The sequence below is a fragment of the Trichoderma ghanense genome, assembly GCF_004382785.1.
Source record: "Trichoderma ghanense strain CCMA-1212 chromosome Unknown scaffold_4, whole genome shotgun sequence".
Lineage (NCBI taxonomy): Eukaryota > Fungi > Ascomycota > Sordariomycetes > Hypocreales > Hypocreaceae > Trichoderma > Trichoderma ghanense.
Genome location: NW_027395667.1, coordinates 791,910 through 803,945, shown reverse-complemented (window position 1 = coordinate 803,945; position 12,036 = coordinate 791,910). Strand labels below are relative to the sequence as shown.

General features: G+C 56.2%; 4 protein-coding genes across 4 annotated transcripts; 2 read left to right on the top strand and 2 right to left on the bottom strand.

Annotated features, from left to right (window-relative positions):
• Positions 1-194: 194 nt before the first annotated feature.
• On the bottom strand, positions 195-833 carry CCMA1212_004427 (uncharacterized protein; the record flags this gene model as incomplete). Its single annotated transcript, XM_073701731.1, has 1 exon — positions 195-833. The coding sequence occupies one exon, from the start codon at positions 831-833 to the stop codon at positions 195-197; it is 639 nt and encodes a 212-aa protein (XP_073559608.1).
• Positions 834-1,203: 370 nt separating this feature from the next.
• CCMA1212_004426 (putative RNA-dependent RNA polymerase 1) lies at positions 1,204-6,504 on the top strand (the record flags this gene model as incomplete). Its single annotated transcript, XM_073701730.1, has 2 exons — positions 1,204-2,088; positions 2,170-6,504. The coding sequence occupies 2 exons, from the start codon at positions 1,204-1,206 to the stop codon at positions 6,502-6,504; spliced, it is 5,220 nt and encodes a 1,739-aa protein (XP_073559607.1).
• A 75-nt stretch (positions 6,505-6,579) lies between these two features.
• CCMA1212_004425 (uncharacterized protein) lies at positions 6,580-7,410 on the bottom strand (the record flags this gene model as incomplete). The annotated part of the gene is made up of 2 exons (XM_073701729.1): positions 7,301-7,410; positions 6,580-7,244 (listed from the first exon to the last, which is right to left on the bottom strand). The coding sequence occupies exons 1-2, from the start codon at positions 7,392-7,394 to the stop codon at positions 6,580-6,582; spliced, it is 759 nt and encodes a 252-aa protein (XP_073559640.1). The 5' UTR covers positions 7,395-7,410.
• Positions 7,411-8,705: 1,295 nt separating this feature from the next.
• Positions 8,706-11,993, top strand: CCMA1212_004424 (Glutathione transporter 1; the record flags this gene model as incomplete). The annotated part of the gene is made up of 2 exons (XM_073701728.1): positions 8,706-11,017; positions 11,087-11,993. The coding sequence occupies 2 exons, from the start codon at positions 8,706-8,708 to the stop codon at positions 11,991-11,993; spliced, it is 3,219 nt and encodes a 1,072-aa protein (XP_073559609.1).
• Positions 11,994-12,036: the final 43 nt, after the last annotated feature.

Genomic DNA, 12,036 nt, shown 5'->3' with positions numbered 1-12,036 from the left:
CTGAAGGGAAAGCAAAGGCGCCTTGGCTTCAATCTGAGCAGTGGTTGCACAGGTTTTGTCTGTTACCATCTCCCACCAAAGTTGACCAAATCTCGGTAGCATCAAACTGTTCCTTGACACATCACGAAGAATTGTTCAAAAGCAAAGTAAGGACTAGGAAGCTGCTCGACGAAAGGCCATTATACTCAAATGATTTATCCACCAAATGTCGCCTTCTCCCATCTCGACCACACAAACGCCACCCTGTCGTCAAGCTCCCCAACCGAACGCGGCATTATCTGATATCCTATTCCCTCAGCTTCTAGCATACGACAAAACTCCCTGTCATATTCCATCCAATCCTCCACGTCCCTCGGCATGAGCCTGACCCCATCACTCACGAGCCAAGCCTCCACCGTCTCACATACAAAGACCAGCGACTGAGACATGCGTTCTCTCAGCTCCTGCCAGTGTTCAGACGAGGTCAGGAGCTTCACTGCTTCGTCTCCAATGTGACGTGATGCGTATATGATGGGATCAAGCCCGGACCTATCCGATATGATCCATGGATTCCTCGCCAGGGCCTCGCGCTCGCTGTTGAGCTGAGCTTCCAGGATGAGAGACTGCAGCTGCAGACATCGGCCAGGATCGGAGGTGATGTCGCTGGCGGTGAATCCATGCGTCCTGAGCACCGAGCGAGCCACTTCGCGAATGATCACTGGAGGCGTCGCCTTGAATAGATTGGCAAACGAAGCTTCCAATGCGTTGACGAGCGAGGTCTTGCCTGTACATTGCGCGCCGATGATGTAGATGTTCTTGGGATTGAAGCTTTGAGGTGCGCGGACGGTTCCCATTGCTGAAGATTTGTTTCCGTGAATGAATCACCAGAAGGCACAGATATTTATTGATAAACAGCTATTTTTTGTAGAAGAAATACGAGGGCTTCAAGAGCTCATTGAGCCGAGCTTGAGTACAAGAATACTTGCTTCATGCAGGAGGCCTACAACATGTACGTATCACGGCTGCCTTAGGATGCGGAGAAGTCGAATGCTGTGCAACCACACTCGCCTATCGGGTGAATTACCCCAGACGAGTTGTAATTGTGCTGCTCGAACATCAACCTCGGCAGCGTGTGTCTCTCAATGTGACATACGATACTTGCTCTTTTCCACCACTCTGGACCACTCACATTACTTGGAGCCTTGAAGCTTTGCAGTTCACGAGATGCCTCGAGCTGCGTCCAGCCCCAAGCATTTTGAACATGTCCTTCTCGACAAAATCTCCATCGACGACGAGAAATGGGACTTTCAGGTGCCGAAGCTTCCCTCCGCCGAGGCCGCAAACGCGCTCAAGCTCATCAAAATGGTCAGCCTCTCGACGAAAGACGCTCGCCATCGTCTCGACCTCCGCTACGGCCCTGTGGACATGAACCGTGCCATCCAAGATCTGCCTCTGGATCGCTATCTCATCCTGTCCCTCGCCGAATTCCGCTCCCTCCGAGGCGCCAGCCCCTCATCGTCGTCAGAGGGAGCCGTCGACAAAGTGCTGCAGCCAACGACCGCCAGAGAATGCTCAGACTATGCAGTCAAGCTCCTCAAGGCGGGCATCAGTATCCAGGGCGTGCACTACAACTTCTATGGCCACAGCAACAGCCAGCTCAAGTCGCGGACATGTTACCTCTGCGCAGCCTCCAAGGAAGAGATTTCGAAAAAGGTAGAAGCCCTGGGCGACTTTACAAAGATGAAGACGGTAGCCAAAAAGGCAAAGCGGATTGGGCTTTTGTTCTCAGTCGCTCGAGCAGCGATGCAAGTTGATCCGCAGAGGGTACAAGATATACCAGATATTGAAGTAGGAGACTTTATCTTCACCGACGGGTGTGGGCTGATCGCGCCGCACCTTGCGAAGGAGCTTTCGAGACGCACAAGGATCGTGTTTCGAAACATGAGGTACACGCCCTCGGTCTTTCAGATCAGATATCGCGGGTATAAAGGCGTGGTGACGGTGGATCCAACCATGGCAAAGGGCGGGCCCTGGCTGAAGATGAGGAAGTCGATGAAGAAGTTTAGCGGAGGCGACGACTTGTCGTTTTCCGTTGTCGAATACTCAAAGGTGAGGGAATCTCCCCAACTGCCATAGATCAGCTGATGCATGTGCTGCCATTCCTGATACTGACGTTTCATACAATGGCAGCCATACGTGTTTGGGCATCTCAACGACGAGGTGGTTGTGCTCCTGGACGCTCTGGGCATTAGCCGACAAACCCTTCTTCGCAAGCAACAAGAGCACTTTGACTTCCTCGCCCAGGCATATCAGAATCCAATAGTCGCCTTCCGGATTCTCTGCCATCTCAACATGCCAGAGGATGCTGAAAAGGTTATCATCGATTCGTTGGATGCTGTACGGCCAACAATCAACAGACTCGTCAAGGCAGAATACGACAAGATGCTAAACAAGCGTGACGAGCAAAGGTGCCGCATCCTCATCCCGAAGTCCAGACTCTTGTTCGGAGTCTGCGACGCCTGGGGTGTGTTGAAGCCGGGCCAATGCGCCGTCAAGGTCACCATGGACGGGGATGGACAGCCGTATGCGCTGAAAGGCACGAAGGTCTTGGTAACGAGGAACCCCTGCCTGCATCCAGGCGATCTTCAGAAGCTTGACGTTGTGGAGAGGCCTGAGCTTGCCCACCTGGTAGACTGCATTGTGTTTCCCACGACGGGGCGGCGTCCAACGGCGGACATGATGTCGGGGGGCGATCTGGATGGCGATACGTTCTTTGTCACTTGGGACCCGGACATCATTCCGACGACCATTTCTCAAGCAGCACACTATCCGGGAGTTCGTGAACCCCTGAGATTCTCACCCATCACTGATGAAGATCGCTTAGTGTACTTTGCCAGATACACAAACGTGTCGCTGGGCCGCGTCAAGAATCTCTACCTCAAATGGGCGAGGGCTACCGGTGCCATGAGTGCCGAGTGCCAGGAGCTCAACCGTCTCTTCTCCCAGTGCGTGGACGGCAATCGCATCAAAGAGGATCACCTGAAGAAATTCGAGAAGCCGCCAGAGCCAGGCGCAGAAGCTCCCCCTTTTGTTCTCGACGAGCTGCACCAAGCAGCCAGGGATATCATCACAAAGCAGAAACGTGCGGCGCAAACTAACGTGAATGATATGGAGGGATACACGTTTGAAGGTGTTCAGCTGCTGCTGTCTAGAGATGACGTTGCCATTTCTGAGACCGAGTTGATCAGGATGGCTGTGAGATGGTGCAGGAGGACAAACACTTCCTTCTACCATCTGATGCACATGTTTGACCTGAACTCGCTGAAAGCAGAAGAAAAGGCGTGGGTGCTGGCTCAAGTGCCTACCTACAGTGGCGCTCCCAGCCTTGTTTACAACGCCCTCTGCTCATCGAGCTTGCTCACGGAGGCGGAACTGAAGCATTTCCATCTCAACTATCCAGGCCTGCACTGGAAACGCGTCTACACATCCGAACAGGACCGACTCGCCACGTTCCTCGAAGCAGCAAGTAAAAACCTTGAGCTCTTCCACAAGAAGATGATTGTATTCCGGCCAGATGACCGGCTGACGTTGGCAATGTACGTGCCGCAAAAGATTACTCCGGCGGATGACTTCAAGGTTGGCAACCAAGTGAGGCTCTTCGCCTTCCCACACTCCCAAGGAAGAGAAACTCAGAGTAGGCTTTCGCTACCAACGAAGAAGGAGTACAGGCTCTTTTGCGATGAGAACAGGCTGCAGCTGTTCGACGGCAACGTGAGGAATACATGGGTATTCATTGGCCGCGGAGGGTCCAACGACAGCAGCTATCGGAATGCCGCTCGAGAACAAGACCGCCGAAAAGCAAGGCAGGAGTCTCTTGCGAACGGAACCAACTTTGACTACAGAGCGAGCATTGCGCTGGACAAGTTTAGCAGGAATCTGCAGACCCATATCGGGAGGCTACAGAGACAGGGCATCTTGGCTGCCGAGATATACATCATCAGCAATAGGGACGTCAGCTCGATGCGCAATCTGGATTTGTGGGAGGACTACATCGGTACTGAGCAGACTTTGCCCCTATTCCCGCGCGAACCCAAGGAATACGATATTCCCAAGCTCCAGGACATTGATTGGTCTCTGGGCGCGCAGCCACCTCTTGTGGTGGAAGTTGTGAGAAAGGGAAATCTGTCGGCTTTGCAAGACGTGTTGGACCCTGCGACTTTGCGTGAGCTTTTCGCCTGGCTAGTGGAACATGAGCAGCGAGGCTTGCTTACTCGCTGCTACGAACACTTGATTGCCAGCATTAAAGACGACAGGGTCATGGCTCCAGCAGAAACCCTGGCTACCATGACCGATTTCGTCCACAGAATGCCATTCGTCTCGGCCACGTTTGCAAATCTAGGTTCGTGGCGAGGGCTCCCCGAGGACCTGAGAGACATCATGCAGAATAGCAGTCTCCTTCTCCTCCGCGGCATCATTCTCTCGGAAGCTGAATTCGGGGAGCTCGTGCTGGCCCCTTTTCACACCATCCTGGATAACGTGGAATGGCTTTCGCTTGCTTGGTTTGCAGACCTCGTCGAGTTGGTTGCGCTTACTGTCCATTCGTCGTCTACAGCACTGGATCTTCTCCTCGAAGGGCTTGATAGACAGAGCTTCAGGCTGTTGACCGGTCGGCCAGCCATTGTCCAGAACGTTGTCCATAACATGATTGGGATTGCCGTAGAGCACATAGGAGCCGTCCAGGAAGAAGCCAAAACCAGAGACGAGCTCCTCAACATTCGAATCACCACCGACGACCAAGGAGCAAACCCAGGCCAGGGGACTCTAGTCGAAGTGTCTTTCAGAATAGATGCCATGGGCGGGACTCCGATAAGCAATACTCACGTACGACTCATCACAGCCAGCCCGCCGTCAAGCTCAATAGTGGACAGGGCTTTTTCGATGGATGGACTGGTAGTTGAGAGCAGGTCTGGCTTCGCAAAGATCCAATGCTTTCATCCGCCGCCGACATACGTCGAGAGATGCTCGTGGATATTGGAAGAGTGCGGCTTGTTTGTGACTGCAAAGACGATGCTGGATGCTGTTCGTGATATTGCGATTCTTGAACATGCTTGCTGTGGTGTGCTTGATCAAATCGTTGGAACTCAGCCTCAAGCAGCTATCGAGGCCGAAGTAGACGATGCGATCCCGAGTTCAATCCCATCTGCTGAGGCGGACGCTTCGTTGAACCCCAGCCAAAGAGCCGCAGTAGAAGCAGCCCAGCGCAACAAGCTCATCTGTCTCTGGGGGCCCCCAGGAACAGGAAAAACGCAGACCATCGTCGCAATCATCCAAACGTTGCAGTCCGATCCCCGTACCGCCAGAATCCTCGTCACAGCTCCAACCCATAACGCCGTGGACAATGTCATGCGGCGATATCTCAAGCGAACCGAGCACGAAGGCGCTCTGCAGAGCTCCAAGATTGTTCCCCTGCGCGTGGCTACGGAAGTCCGGAAAGTCGGCGAGGATCTCCGAAAGTATACGTGTGATGCGTTGGCTGGCCAGGAAGTGCACTCGAGTCATGATGCGATGAGAAAGGCGAAGAAGCGTGTCAAGGAGGCGGGCATCATCTTTACGACGTGTATTGGAGCTGGATTGGGTCTTTTGAGGGATCAAGTGTTTGACACGGTGATTGTTGATGAGGCGTCTCAGCAGACAGAACCGGCGTCTCTCGTGCCGTTGGTGAAGGGGTGCCAGAAGGCGATCCTCGTGGGCGACCATGTCCAGCTGAGGCCTACTGTGCAGAACATTGCGCTGGCGCTCAACTTTGACGTCTCGCTGTTTGAGAGATTATACACGAGGCAGGGGACGACTCATGGCATGGTCAAAGTGATGTTGGACACGCAATATCGGATGCATCCGTCTATATGCAGCTTCATCTCGAAGGAGTTTTACGAAGGAAAGCTTCTGTCCGGGCTGCAGGATACGGATAGGCCAATGCCGCCCTCATCATTCCCCTGGCCAGCATCGTCAGCCATCAATGGCTCGACCTCGGCACCGCGGATGATCTTCATCGAGTGCGCTGGAAGAGAAGATTTGGGCCACAAGTCCAAGTCGAACAAAGAGCAGGCAGACTTGTGCCACTCAATCTGCAAGCTCCTTCGCACATCTCCAGCCGGCCCTTCCACCGAAACAGAAGCCAACGATGCATCCATAGCCGTGTTAACGCCGTATTCACGCCAATCAGAGATCCTACAGAGACTCCTCAGCGGAATCCCAAATATTGAAATCTCGAGTATCGACGGGTTTCAGGGGCGGGAAGCAGACATTGTCATATTCGTCACTGTGCGCTGCAATGAGAGCAGGGAGATTGGCTTCCTCAAGGACCTGCGTCGGATGAATGTTGCTCTGACGAGGGCCAAGTATGGGATGATTGTCGTGGGGAACAGGGCGACCTTGACGGGAGGGAGGGAGGAGGAAGAGAGCACGGGGATGTGGAGGAGGCTATTGGCTGATCTTCCCAGTCTTGTTCTTGATCTCAACCCATGATGAGGTTATGTCACTGCCATCGCAAACAAGCTGCTTCGCAGACTTTACCAGAGAAAAAAAAAGGGACAAATGGTGTCATGATTCGCTTGGTGCTTCAACGGCCTCAGCATCCGGCGACAGCTTAATCTCCCCATTCCCCAAAATCAACCCATGCAACTTCCTATCAAACTGCCCCATAGGCACCGGCTCATCCGCCATCGGATCGAGAAGCTGCTCTTTCAGCGCCAGCCCGTAGAACCGCAACACATGCTCCCCGCCAGCCTCATCATGCGGCTTCGTAGCAAGATACCTATTCAGAAAGAAGTCGTAGAACCCCTTGCCGTGACCCAGCCGCCTCACGCATCCCCTCTCGTCCGTGTCAAACGCCACGCCCGGCATGAGGATCAAGTCGAGCGTCTCCGACTTGTGCGCATCAGGACCACCACCGCCGCCAAGGATACGCTGTCTGAGATGAACGGTAGCAGGATCGATGCTCGGGATGCCCCATGAATCCCGCTCAAGACCATCGTAGTCGCGCACGTCGCGCAGCTGGACCATGTCCATTACTCGAGCGGGCGTCCCGGGCTCGTCGAGGGGCGACTTGTGCAGGTAGGGGACGAAGACCTGCTTGCCCGAGTTGAGGGCGTGGCGGACGATGGCGTCGGTCTGGATCTCGGCGGCGGGCATGGAGAGGTAGATGCTGATGCGGCGGGCGTCTTGGTAGGGCTTGAAGGACTTGAGGGTTTCGAATATCGTGTTGCCTCAGAAGAGTGTCAGTTTGATGAAGGGATTGTGTGGGGTGGCTGTTTTGTCGTACTTTGGGCGAGGATGGATTCTTGGGAGACTTGGGAGAGACGCTGTTTGAGGAGGCGTCTGAGCTGCTGTTTTGCGGCAGCCACCGGAGAGGTCATGATGACTTCAAGTCGACTATGGAGTGTTGAAAGCAGAAAAGGAGAACAATTTAGTATGAATGAGTGTGTGAATAGCTGCAAAGTGAGTGTGTTAGAGTTGGTGAGTGAGTGAGATGAAAGAGGCATGAAGTTTGATAGGATGAGAATGAAGCCGATGGCGGGGAGAAATCGGATCGGAGGTCCGTGGTCCGGCGCCGGACTTCAATCCGGTTGTTACAATTGACATCGAATGTACTTGGAAATTCGCATACAGGCACGAGCACTAATGATAGAGACGATCGGCTCGGGCCATGGCAGTCGATTGAGTGCCTCTGCATGCATAGTGACGGCTGGTTACACGGCAGTTTTTGATAGTCTGAAGAGCTGAGCGAGCTGAAAGATGTTCTGTGTAACTCAACCGCCGGAAAGGTACATGTACTGAGGATGCAGTGGGGTGAGGGTGGGCGTGATGGTAGAGTTACATGCGCTCTCTCGCTCAATGTTTTGATTGCGACTTATTCGAGATGCCATACAGTATTAGTGAATGGGTTAGCAATCGACCGTCTGCCATGTCTATTCGACAAATCTGGTCAGGCCCAAGCGGTTCATGCTAGTATTGCTGGCTCAAACAATGTGTCATTTGTGATGCTCTCGCCGCATTCATCCCAACGGGAAACAAAGCCACATCACCGTAAGCTCGGAATCGGTAGGGAAAAGAGGCGAGTGCTTCTCATCCTGCTGGAACACTATCTATCAGGTAGACAAATAGCAGAACTGCAGGCATAAATGTTGCAAATCAGGACGCGCCCATTGGACCGTCGGCAGGGCAATCAATATGCATGGAGATTGCCGGTGTGACTAACTCGAGGTTGACGGGATTCAATCCATGCTTCATGCCAGGGACTTTTGGCCGGATTTCACTAGCCGGGATCTGGGTGACGCTGCATGCAGATGGACGTGCTTGAAGAGGAGCAGCAGGTACAGCGAGAATGAGTGATGCTTACAGCAATAGACTGCTTTTTCAATTCAAAGGTCCCAAGCTGAACCATGGGTATACGTAGCTGAGCCCCCAATATACAATGTCGTCGTCATCCGAGTGTTCAGCTGTCGAGGTTCAATACCCGAGGCGTCAATCAAACGGAGCACCTTTCAGTGGACACTCACCCAACTTCCAGCGCCCGCATTAGCGCATCCTCCGCTATAACCCGCCGCCCAGCCTCACCACAAATTTTCGGGCCCCCTCCCCCCACCATCCAATTGAACCTCCATCAATCCAGCTCCCAAAACATTTCGAGCCCACATGCGACCTCGCCTTTTCGCATCCGCCCCGCCATGGGTCGAGCCGGCGAATCCAGCAGCGACTCGACAATCTCCAGGGCTTCTTCGTCGTCACCGGCCAGCGATCAGTCAGGTTCCTTTCCGCCGCAGCATGGCGTTGCGCTGCAGACCCTGGCGCCAGCAGTAGCAGAACCAGCAGTAGCAGCATCACCATCGCCATCGGCTTCAGCCCCAGCGCCGCCTGCTGTCTCAGCCTCTGTCTCGGCCTCGGGCTCGACCCCAGCGATCCGCGTCCCACCGCTCCAGTCCCAATCCCGGTCCCGATCCTCTAGTATTACTTCGTCTTCCCTCTCCTCCTCCTCTTCTCCCCCTCTTCCTCTCCCTCCCCTCTCGACCCAGCATGATCGCCCCGGCCTCGACGAGGCTGTAGCCCAGCAGCCTGCTGTGTCTGCTGCCATGGCCCCCTCCGGCAAAGCCTCCAGCAGGGCGACGAGAACGACAGCCTCGGCCTCGACAGCGGCAGCAGCAGCAGCAGCAGCAGCTTCTTCCGCAACGCCGCCTCTGCTCTTCGCCGATGGCCACCGAACCGACTCGTCGCCCTACGGGTCCACCACCATGACCCCGAACCGCAGCCCGTCCCCCGGCACCGGTCACGGCTCCGATTCCAGCGGCAGCCGCCGTCGCTTCGCCCGGTCGACCAGCCGGGGCGCCAGATCCAGAAGGCAGTCGTCTCGGAGGTCCGGGAGCTTCGACGGCGCGGCGCTGGTCTCCGGTCTCGAGGGCCGCTTCGGCATGCCCGAGACCATGCTGTCGAGCGTCGTTCTCGAGGACGACGATGTATTGGAGGACGGGCCGCTGCTGGAGGAGGATTCCGGCGCCTCGTCCGCGACCGAGCTGCCGGAGCACGACGCCGACGAGAACTCGCCCAACGAAGCCGTGCGCGCCTCCGTGTCCCCCATCGACGACACGACGCTGTCCATCAACACGCCGCGCATGTGGTGTCTGTCCATCCTCTTCTCCATCCTCGGCTCCTCCACCAATCTCTTCTTCTCCCTGCGATACCCCAGCGTTGCCATTACGCCCGTCATTGCGCTGCTGCTCGTCCACCCTCTGGGCCACCTCTGGGACTATCTGCTCAAGAGGCCGTACGATCCCAAGGAGGAATTCACAGACGGCGTTCGGACTGCCGTGTCGTCGCATAGTCACGACGGTCGTCGCCATGGCCAGAGGAAGAGGCTCGACTCGCTGCGCCTGTGGCTTGCCCAAGGCCGGTGGAACGAAAAGGAGCACACGTGCGTCTACGTGAGCAGCAACGTCGCCTTTGGCTTCGCCTTCGCCACGGACGTCATCGTCGAGCAGACGCAGTTCTACAACCAGGAGGCGCCCATCGCCTACCAGCTGCTGCTGACCATCTCCACGCAGATCCTGGGCTACGGCTTCGCCGGCATGGCGCGCCGCTTCCTCGTCCGCCCCAGCGGCATGGTCTGGCCCGGCACCCTCATGAGCGCCGCCATGTTCTCCACGCTGCACAAGCAGGAGAACAAGCCGGCCAACGGCTGGACCATCAGTCGCTGGAAGTTCTTTTACATCGTCTGGTCCTGTGCCTCGGCCTTTTACTTCCTCCCGGGCCTCCTTATGCCCGCCCTGAGCTACTTTAACGTCATCACCTGGTTCGCGCCCAAGAGCGTCGTGCTCGCAAACCTGTTTGGCGTCTCATCTGGCCTCGGCCTCTTCCCCATGACCTTTGACTGGGCCCAGATCACCTACGTGGGCTCGCCTCTCCTCGTCCCCTTCTGGGCCGCCCTGAATGTCGTCGGCGGCCTTGCCATCATCATGTGGATCATAGCCCCCCTATTCTACTACAGCAACGTCCTCTACTCGTCCTACATGCCCATCCTCTCCACCGCCGTCTTCGACAACACGGGCAAAGTCTACGACGTCAGCAAGATTCTCACTCCCGAATTTCTCTTTGACAGGGAGGCCTACTCCAACTACAGCCGCGTCTTCCTCCCCGTCACATACATGCTCAGCTACGGCGTGCAGTTCGCCGGCCTCGCCGCTCTCCTGACGCACACTCTGTGCTGGCACGGCCAGGATATCTGGCACACCTGGAAAGAATCCCTCGTCGAGGCGCGGGGACAGGGCAAAGAGGGGTACGAACAAGTGTCCGACTCCCCCGACGGTCCGTCGTCGCCTCAGGGAGCAGCAGCGCGCCGTGCCTCGTCGTCGGGCTCGCATATCGAAGGCCTGATGAGCCATGAGGATATCCACAGCCGCCTCATGAAGCGCTACAAAGATGCTCCGTTAAGCTGGTACCTGGCCACGTTCATCTCCATGGCCGCCATCGGCATCTTTGTCGTCGAATAGTAAGTCCTCTAAAACACTCACTCACTCACTCACTTCCTTAATCCCAACAACTCACATGTCAATCTCAGCTACCCCGTCCACCTCCCCTGGTACGGCCTCCTCCTCGCCCTCGCCATCGGCGCCATCTTCTTCATCCCCAACGGCATCATCATGGCCATCACCAACCAGCACAGCAGCATCTACCTCATCTGCCAGCTCATCTGCGGCGTCGCCTTCCCCGGCCGCCCCATCGCCAACATGGTCTTCGTCACCTACGGCTACATCTCCTCGGCCCAGGGCATCAAGTTCGCCTCGGACCTCAAGCTCGGCCACTACATGAAGATACCGCCGCGCATCATGTTCACCGTCCAGATCGCCGCCACCCTCGTCTCCTCCATCACCCAGATCGGCGTCCTCAACTGGATGTTCGCCCACGTCCGCGGCATCTGCACCCCCGACGCCGTCAACGGCTTCACCTGTCCCATCGCCCGCGTCCACTTCAACGGCTCCATCCTCTGGGGCGTCGTCGGCCCCGGCGAGTTCTTCGGCCCCCGCGCAATCTACCGCGCCCTCGTCTGGTGCTTTCCCCTCGGCGCCGTCCTCCCCGTGCCCCTGTGGCTCTACAGCCGCCGCAGGAGGCACAGGACCCCCCTCCGCAAGGTCAACCTGCCCGTCATCTTTGGCGCCATGGGCTGGATCCCGCCCGCCACGGGGCTCAACTTCTCCGTCTGGGCCCTCGTCTGCTTCCTCTTCAACTACCTCATCAAGCGCCGCGCAAACGCCTGGTGGGGCAAGTACACCATGACCCTGAGCGCCGCCCTCGATTCCGGTCTCGCGTTCGGCATCGTCATCGTCTTCTTTGGGTTCGTTTACCCGGGTTGGATGAAGGGCTTTAGCTGGTGGGGGACAGAGGTGTACAAGAGGGGGTGCGACTGGCAGGCTTGTTCTTTTAGGAACGTCAAGGAGGGGGAGAGGTTTGGGCCTGGCTCTTGGTGATGTTGATTATTTTGCATAGAAGTTTTGGACATGGGCGTTTTGG